This window comes from Mustela nigripes, chromosome 10, assembly GCF_022355385.1.
Source record: "Mustela nigripes isolate SB6536 chromosome 10, MUSNIG.SB6536, whole genome shotgun sequence".
Lineage (NCBI taxonomy): Eukaryota > Metazoa > Chordata > Mammalia > Carnivora > Mustelidae > Mustela > Mustela nigripes.
The window spans coordinates 28,338,274-28,347,656 of NC_081566.1; the positions used below are offsets into that span (position 1 = coordinate 28,338,274).

Below are 9,383 nucleotides of genomic sequence, written 5' to 3' on the forward strand. Positions count from 1 at the left end.
TCCACATCATCATCAACATTTGTTATTGTCCTTTTAAAAAAATTTAGCCATCCTAGTGGGTGTAAAGTGATACCTTAATGTAGTTCTAATTTGTATTTCCTTAATAACGGATGATGTTAAGCATATTTTTATGTGTTTACTGCCCATTTGTATACTTTCTGTGGAGAGGTATCTGTTCGAATCCTTTGTCCATTTCCAAGCTGGGTTGTCTTTTTCTTGTTGATTTGTAAGTGTTCTTTATGTATTTTGTGGAGTCAAGTCCCTTATCAGATATATGCTTTGCAAAGATTTTCTCCCATTCTGTGGATTATCTTTTCATTTTCTTGTGTTCTTTGAGACAGAAAAGGCTTTAAGTTTGAAGTCCAATTTATCCGTTTTTCCTTTTGTTGCTTGTGTGTGTCATGTCTAAGAAACCTTGCTTTATCCAAGGTCACCAAGATTTACTCCTATGTTTTCTTTGTAAGAGTTTTGTAGTTTTAGCTCTTTTCTTTTAGCTCTATGGTCCATTTTAAGTTCTTTTTTATATAGGATGTGAACTCATTCTTTTGAATGTGGACACTCAGTACCTAATATTTTTTTGTTTATCAAAAGGTGCTATGGTTTTTTAAAGGTTAAGACAAACAAACCTAGATCTTCTGGCAGAATATCCCTTGCCGTCTTTACCCAGTATCTGTAGCGCTTATGCATAGCCTCTGCCTAGTCCCCTGAAGGGAGACTGAGGCTTTACACCGTCCTTATCTGTAAGCAGCCCACCTCCCAGTTTGTGAGTGAGTGTGCATACCTGAAAAGTTAAACTCAGTGCTGTGTATGTTCAAAGATGCCTAAGTATGAAGAGGAAGCATCATGAAGGAAGAGGAATTGCCTGAACGGATGGGTAGCAAGCGTGGAACATGAAGGGAATTCTAGAATGAAAGCCCAGTATGATGATGAAACGTTCAAACACAGGAATAGAGAAGTGGCCAAGATCCATTTGGCTGATTGTGGTTGAGTTTGTGAGCGGCAGTAGAAAACTAAGTTGGAGAGTTAACTGGTGCTTACTTCATTAAAAGTACTGAATTAGAAGCTTGGAAGTTTGGTCTTTATTTCCAGGGCAGAGGGTTGCCATTAAAAGCTTTAGGTAGCAGAGAAGAGGAATTTAGTAGGGGAGAATACTACGGCTTTCCTTATAAAATGGCTGAAGAAGAGATTAGAGAGAGTGAGACCAACATAATCCAGGAGGGAGATGACTAAGGCCTGAATTACTAATGGTACCATTTGGTTCCCACTGTCTCCCTCTGCTCTACCACTGCCGTTAGCCTGGCCTGTAACCTCTCCCTGCTTCCCTTCCCATCTTCCAGGAAGATCACCTCTCCCCCCACATCTCCTCCATGCCCTCCAAGCACCCAGTATCTTACACTTTCATGCTATAGAAGTGTTAGGTCTTGATGGAACCTCTGAAATGACCCCCTCAGTTTACAGTGAAGAAAGTGAAGACCAGAGAGGGCAAGCAGTTTATTCAAAGTTATTCTATTCATAGCAGAATTAGGAAGAATAATACCGGCTTTATGGGAAATGTGACCTCATAGCTTTAAATATGAAAAAAAGAGAGAGAGAGATGGGTAGGGGAAAATTCTTGACATAACACCAAGGCTTAATTCAAGACTGGTTCAGGCTGGGACATACTCATTTATTTCATGCCAATTATTTTTAAAAATGGCTTCATTTTTATTTTATAAAACAAGCTAATTGAGTGTAATTTTAAAATCTGCTTCCTTTCAGGTCATGTGAAAAGTGGCAAATCTGTAGCCTAAGCCATGGTCAGAAAAGAAGTCAAGATCATACCTTCTACTGAACATGTATTTAATAAAAGACCACACTTCCTTCTAGTATTTATAAAAGCAAACTTAATACGCCAACCGAAGTTAAGAAAATCGATGTGGGGTTTTATAAAAAGGTTTAAGTATGAAATTAAATCACCCTTTTCAAAATTTTACCCTATTCAGCATGCTTACATCCAGACGCTCTGGCCTTGCCTCTGCCGCAAGTGCAGGACCGTGTGAGTCCCACATGCTCTTTCCAGAGAGCATGCGGGCAAATCACTCGCCAAGGCTCTCTGCAAGCCCTCCCATCTGCACAGAGAACCTAACAATTTTCTGTGTAACTGAGGCAGGACATTTCCATTCAACTGAGGAATTATATTAAAAAAAAAAAGATGTATTAGTTAGGAAAAATTCGTTCTTCCTTTCTCAAAAGGAAACTGTAGAACACCATTCTAGAGCAATGACTACTTTTCACATCCAAATTAAAATTTACCTGTGAGGTGGCATTTAGTCTGTTAGTGAAACCTCGTTTCTTTAACTTCCACCTCCTTGGTCACTCTCCCTCTCTCTCTCTCTTCACGCACGTGCGTGCATGTGCGCGCGCGCACACACACACACACACACACACACACACATTTAGATTTACCCTAATCTGTAGGTTTGGCGATATAGAAATTTTAGCAGGACTCCATGGTATCTTTCTTTCTGTTCTGTTTTCTATTGTTTAGGTTTTAAGTATCACTGCTGGTTTCATGTTAGTGATTTGGAATGTCTTTTTTTCCCTAGTTTATCTGAAAGCCCCTGAACCTCCCATTATTCTGATTTTGTGGAAAACTTTTCTAGAAAGAACATGTTTAAGAAAAAAACCCACATTTATTTGTTGTCCTTATGACTTCCTTTTTTGTCCTTCCCTGAAAGCTGGTTTTTCCTTATAGAGGGGAAAGAGAAGAAATAGGGAATTTAGTCATTCCTTGTCCGCTGACATTTTCTCAACCATGATTTTTTGGTAACACTTTTAAATTTGTGTCACAGATTTTTAAGTTTTGAGATCATTTTTATGCATGAGCACTTGAGTTTCAGTTGCCTTAAGCAAAAGAACAGGGCAGTAACTGTCACTCCCCTCTGGTAGGCCCAGTGGTGTTTTGGGAGCCCTACAGGTGGTTCTGTGTTCGCTCCATCCTTCTCCTGCTGTGAGAAGTCCATTAACTTTAAGCACTGCAGCAATTTGGGACAAGGCTAGTTGCCATTTTTACTGTTTCTGCTCTAACTCTCTGTTTTCTGAGCCTTGCTCTTGAATATGACATGACTTCCCAGGCATGTGGTCCCGGTAATTAGGGTGGATTCCTGAATCTCACTTCAGAGATTCCTAGGTGAGACTGAGGCACTTATGGAGATTTTGGTACAAAATAAACCCTTCTCTTTTTTATCTTTCAGTCCTTATCTTCAAACTTCCTAAAACTTGTAATGTATATAATCATGCTGTCTTTTGGAATTCTTTGATTGGCACCTTTATGTCATTATGGTTCCTTTACTTCTTCTTTTTTTAATTATTTATTTATGAGAGAGAGAGCGAGCGCACAAGCACAGGTTGGGGGAGGGGCAGAGGGAGAGGGAGAAGCAGGCTCTTCACTGAGCAGGGAGCCTGATGTGGGGCTCAATCCCAGGACACTGGGATCGTGACCTGAGCCATCAGCAGACACTTAACTGACTGAACCACCCAGGTGCTCTTGGTTCCTTTACTTTTTTTTCTTTTTTAAAGATCTTATTTATTTATTTGACAGAGAGAGATCGCAAGTAGGCAGAGAGGCAGGCAGAGGGAGAGGGGGAAGCAGGCTCCCTGCTGAGCTGAGAGCTGGATGTGGGGCTTGATCCCAGGACCCCGACACCATGACCCGAGCCAAAGGCAGAGGCTTAACCCACTGAGCCACCCAGGCACCCCAGTTCCTTTCCTTTTTTAACAATCTCCTTTTCTAACACCTTCACTAGTTTCTGCAGTCTGAATGTGCTTGTATCCCCCAAAATTCATATGTTAAGAGCTAATCCTAATGTGATGGTGTGAGGAGGTGGGGCCTTTTGAAGGTCTTGTCTTATGAAAGAGACCTTCAAACAGTTCACTTGCCCCATGCACCATGCAAGGTTATAGTGAGAAGATATGTGTCAAGGAGATGGGCTCTCCCCAGACAGTGCATCTTCTGGCACCAATGATCTTGGACTTCCCAGCCTCCAGAACTGTAAGAAATAAATGTTTGTTGTTTATAAAGTATCCAATTGATGGTCTTTCGTTATAGTAGCTTGAACCAAGATGCCAGCTCCTGTTCTTCATCTTGCCTCCAGCAACGGAAACTTCTCGAAAGTCACCCCTAGCTTACAATTTTATATGCCAGGTATACCTCAATAAAGCTGTAAAAAGGAAAAAAACAACAACAACAACCCACAATTCTGACCCTTGGCAAAGAAGTCTGTAACTCTCCACCCCATGGCCTTCTCTGTTCCCAGTGTTAGGTTCCCTCCTCCTTTGGGGCACCCATAGTGCTAATAGCTACATATATATTCTATTTAATCGTTCACGTTTGCCTCCCCACATGAATTATGAGCTTTTTGAGGGTAGGGGTTTTGTCATGTTTTTCTTCATACCTTAAGCGCCTGTAAGATAGTAAGTTAATAAATAACAGTTGAATAAATTCTCTTTTGGTGCTACCTTATTCCTGGAGCTCACTAGTCTTCCTTCATTTATAGAACTTATTCACCTTTTCTAAAAATGACTCCTGAACCCTCCTCTGCATATCTTGTTTGTGCCAGTGCCCCATTTCTACTCCCACTCTCCCAGTAGACTAGCCGCATGTACACACAGCATCATGACTATGTATCTAGTTTTCCCCGTAACTTTCTATTTTCTGACCTTTACTTTGGATTCCACATGACTTTGTAGTCATGTGAACCTGGTGATTACTAAGGGATTCCTGGATCTCACTTCAAAGGTTCCACTGATGTGAGGATCTGAGTTTTGAGAGCTATAGTACTTCTCGTGATCTGTCATTGCATTGAATTCATGGGAGAGTTAAAATACCCTTGTGTTTTGAGTTTGAACTGTTACAGGTAGCTGCAGATGTTTTCTGAACACCCACAGACTAATTTCAGTGTGCATACTAGTAAATTAAATCACATTATTTGAGAAGTGGTCAAGCAAAGGCTAAATTCAGTGCTGTGATAAACTCTAGACAGTGGTTTCTAAAGACTTCTGTATTTTCACTGGAAAAAAATGTGAAAAAATGGAGGACATTGAAATGACATCACTAAGAAAACAACTACTATCTGCTATCACTATTACTTAATAAGAGACATTTTAACATCAGAAAAGAAGCAAAGGTATGATTCATTGTAAGGCTCTGCTCTTTAAATTGAATAAATTAAGCTTAATTATGGACTTATATATTTTTCTCATTTTGCCATGTATGCTGGAACTTTTATCATGAATCACCACTGGTTTATGGTCCAGCCTTTGAGAACAACTGTCTAGACTGAGCTGAACCAGGCAGAATGCTATTTAGATTAACATGATGCCCCGAGTTATGATGCCCCGAGTTGTAAAGAACTGACAATATATTGACACTTGATTTGTGATACATTGTATTCTCCAAGTTGGCCACATCTCCTGCCCCACATGTTCTTCTTACAATGTGATCTTGACCTTCCTCATGCAGAGAGGTGGGTCTCTGTTTTCTCCTCTTTAATCTGAGCAGGACTGTGATTATAGTGGAAGTAATACTCTGTGATTTCCATAGATCATAAAAAGGGATTCAGTCTCCAGTTAGTTCTTTTGAGATGCCCAGTCTTGGGAACCAGTCTGTATGGAAGGACCTATGTGGACAGAAACTGAGGCCCCAACCCGAAGCCCTGTCTGAGCTCCAGCTAGCAGTTCCCGCCAACCTGCCAGCCACAGGAGTGAGCCATCTTGGAAGTGGATCCTCCAATCAAGCCACCACAGCCAGTGCTATATGGAGCCAAGAGAAGCCTTCTCTGTTGAGTCCTGTCAAAATTGTAGATTTCAGCTAAATAAATGATTGTTGTTGTTTTAACCTACAAAGCTTGGTGTCTGTTTGTTGTGCTGCAATATATAACATACCAATTTTGGACGCTGGAAGTGAGAAATGGATGTAACAAACCATAAAATATGTGGTATTGCCTTCTTTGGGATTGGATGATAGAAGCCCAAAGGGTCTAGAAGAGAGTTTCAATGAAAGCCTGCAGAATGTTTAAAGGCTTCTCGGAGGTGATTAGTAGGGGTTATGAGAGAGGAAAGCGTTAGTAGAAGCTGGAGAAAAGGGGCCCTTGTTAGGTGATGGTGGTAAGTTCAATCACACTGTTGTCTAAGTAATGAGCTTAATGGTCATGCTAAGGATTTTCCTAGATAGTAGCCAAGTGCCACTTGGCTTTTTCTATGGCAATATGAGAAGAGAGATGAGCTGAAAAGAACAGTTCAGTTTTCAAATGAAATTTAAAAGAAATATATTGCAACCAGTACTCACTGGGTTTAAAAATAATATTGTTTCTCATGCCTAGCCTTTCTAGATGGCAAAAAGTTCTCAAACTAGGAAATGGATTCTGAGAAAAAATAAGAATCTCAGGTGGGATTGTGAGGTCATAGGCCTTAGAGATACCTAAGGTGGTGCCTCCTGGAACTTCTGAGCCTTGAGATAGGCTTTCTCAGTGCCTCTAGGACGATGACCTCTATCTGCTGGAGGCAATCATTGTCATAGCTAAACCACAATGCAAAGAGAATAGCTCTCTGTCAATAATGGTATATATCATGCTTAGAAGCCATCTGACTGGTCCTATCTGAGTCCTGTGCCCATTCCTGAACCAACTATTATATAGGGGGATGAGAAAATATGACTAACCATCCTTGTCTCAGCCAGATAATATAGTCTATTTTCAGAATATGCAGTTGGGGGTAGTGGAAACATACTGGGCAGCCTCTCAGCCCTCAGCTCCTAAAGCTATCATAGTCTACTCAGCTGGCTCTACCAAAACTGATGAAATATGATTTATTATTGCTTTTCTTTGAGTTCTATGGGAAAAATTATGAATTAAAGAAACTTGATCATCTCTATATTTTAGTTATATTCTATCTCTAGCAGAACTATGTAATCTAGAGCCAACTATGAATTTTGTCCAATTTTTCTCAAGGTATGAAGATTTTTCTAAAAGCCATAGAGAATCTGAATTTTGAAATGTAAAGCTTCATGAGACTTTCCTGTAGGGTCTAGGTGACCCAAGTGAATCTGAGGGAACAGCAGGATAGAAACTAGATAGAAGGTGAATGGACATTACTCAAAATGATATGAAAGCAGTTGAGAGAATTCAAGGTGACCAGAGGTTCGGATAACATAAAGATGAATGGGAGAAATAGTAGTGAACGTGGTAACCAAGAGAGTTAAGGGCGGGCATGAGAAAGAGTAAGGAATGGGTATCTCAAGAGACAGCCTGTGAATAAGATGGCTTTGTTGGCTGAATGGTTTAAAAGAACCATACCAGACAACAAAATGCTGAAGGAAAAATTTTAGAGAATGGTATATGGGTACCAAAGGTGGTTGCTTCAATCAGGGCCAGACATAAAGCTGTTGACTAAAACTCTTCAGTTGCAAGTAGGAATTGGGACTTTGAATTGAAACGTTCTTTGATATATAGTAATGGAGAAGATTGATTATAGAATTTGTGATCTCACTGCTGTAGTACTATCCTTGGTGCCCTGGGGAAGAGCATTATACTAGTATGACGTAAGAATGAGTAGAATTTCATTGTCACAAAATAACCTCCTTGGAAGGAAACTATAAATTGATTAGCTGTTCATTAGTTTAAATCTGTACTGTTTTAGTGATTAGATTTGAGGCAAAAATATATTAATTTTGACATCACAGAATTTGGGATATGTTTGTCCTCCTGAGTGAGTAATGTTGTTTCTTCAAATTAAGGGCCAAAAGTGAGAAATTCCCATCAAAAAGGAGAGATAGGTAGAAAAAGAGAAAATGGGAAAGGAGGAATGAAAAAGTCAGATGGGAGAAAAGGTAGTGTTGAAGAGGATTAGGGCCGGAAAATGAAAAACAGAATATATATTTAAAAACATATAAGAGGATCTTCTGTCTACATGGTGAATGACCATTTCAGCTATTATGTCAGGCAAAGAAAATCAGTTAAAACAGTTGTGGGTATAGACACAGCTCCAGCATTAGGAAATGCAAGCTTCCCTGGAACTGGATCACTTAGCTGCTTCTGGGTTGGGGGTGGGGATGTTATATGTAGCCAATCAGAGTGAAAGTAAGTCGGCAAGCAACCAATGGGACTTAGGCATGGAAATGACTTTGGGTGTGATATCAGTTGGCAGTACTGTCCCTGGCAAACAGCCAGCAGAGCTGAGCATTTTTCTTTGTGATTTTCAAGAGCCTTCATCTTGATTTCAACTCTGAACCAGCTTGGCCTTGGAAGACGGTAACTCGGGTCTCGGTATTTGGAGAACTTGATTCGAGCGTGATGCTGTAATAACAGGTGGGGATGGCAGGAGGCGAAGGGCAATTTGAGGGACAGGTGAAGTGATTTGAAGATGTAGCATTTTGAATCTCATTTCTGGCCCATTTCTGCTTCACACCAGGATCATTGTGTCTTGCAGACCAAACACGTACAAAACAAAGAACCAAAGATTATTGGGGATACTTCAGGAACCTCTAAGAATTTTTAGGTTAAGGTTAACTGCAGGGAAACATAAAACCGAATGAGTCCTTCTCAGGACCACCACGTAGATTTTTGCAGGCTATGTTTTGCACAAGGGCGCCAGCTGAGGGTAGGTACTTGGACTGGAATCAAACCCATTATTTATGTGCCAAGCCACGTGCCCTGTCATTGGGAAGGGGAATTTTTCTAATTCACTTAAAGGCATTGTATGATAAAACCACAATTTTAGTCTTTTCCTTTGTTTTTAGGTTATTCATCCCACTTCTCCATCCCAACCTTATCTGGTGTGACTCTGCTTTGACCTCATTTCCCATTTGGGGTTTGGAGGGGCCCAAGAGAGGGGAAAAGGGACATGGGACTGACGTAGTAAAGGGGAATTCCAGAATGACTTGTACCCACAGAGGAAGAGGTACCACTCCAAAAAAGTTCAATTGATCGAATATTATGGAGAGTGGATTATGGGCCACATACTGTGTGCACAGCCTTAAGGAAAAATAATAACCAACCCTGGGCCTTGAGAAACTCACTATTCAATGAGGAAGGCAAACACACCACTCATACAATGATTACGTGCAGAAATCAGTGCTGTTGCTCCCCTAGTATATGTAGAAGTGTGGAGGAAGTGTTCTTGGTGTTCCTAGGACATGCTCTTGGAGCAAGAGGTAGAAGAGGAAGTATCAGTGTGTGCTTCGTGACAAGAAGAAAGGTGCTCAGATCCGAGTGTGGTACCATCTTAGGTAGAAAGAATGTGGATGCCGCGCTCATTTTCTTCTTTTTTTGAGTATCCTAACAGGTTAGTCTGTGGTGGTGAAAATAATAACTCCTATATAAATTCAGCAAATTAGGACTGAAAACGCA

General features: G+C 40.6%; 1 protein-coding gene across 2 annotated transcripts in view; it reads left to right on the forward strand.

The window, feature by feature from the left end:
* The window catches only part of ANKRD45 (ankyrin repeat domain 45), a 54,699-nt gene extending 48,824 nt beyond the window's left edge, over positions 1–5,875 (forward strand). The window contains exon 6 of one of the 2 annotated variants that reach the window (XM_059412881.1): positions 5,582–5,875. In XM_059412881.1, coding sequence (XP_059268864.1) covers positions 5,582–5,676 — 95 coding nt within the window. In that variant the 3' untranslated portion in view covers positions 5,677–5,875. Of the gene's footprint in view, positions 1–1,758; positions 4,502–5,581 lie in introns of those variants that run through there. The other variant, XM_059412882.1, reaches the window with a different exon arrangement.
* Positions 5,876–9,383: the final 3,508 nt, after the last annotated feature.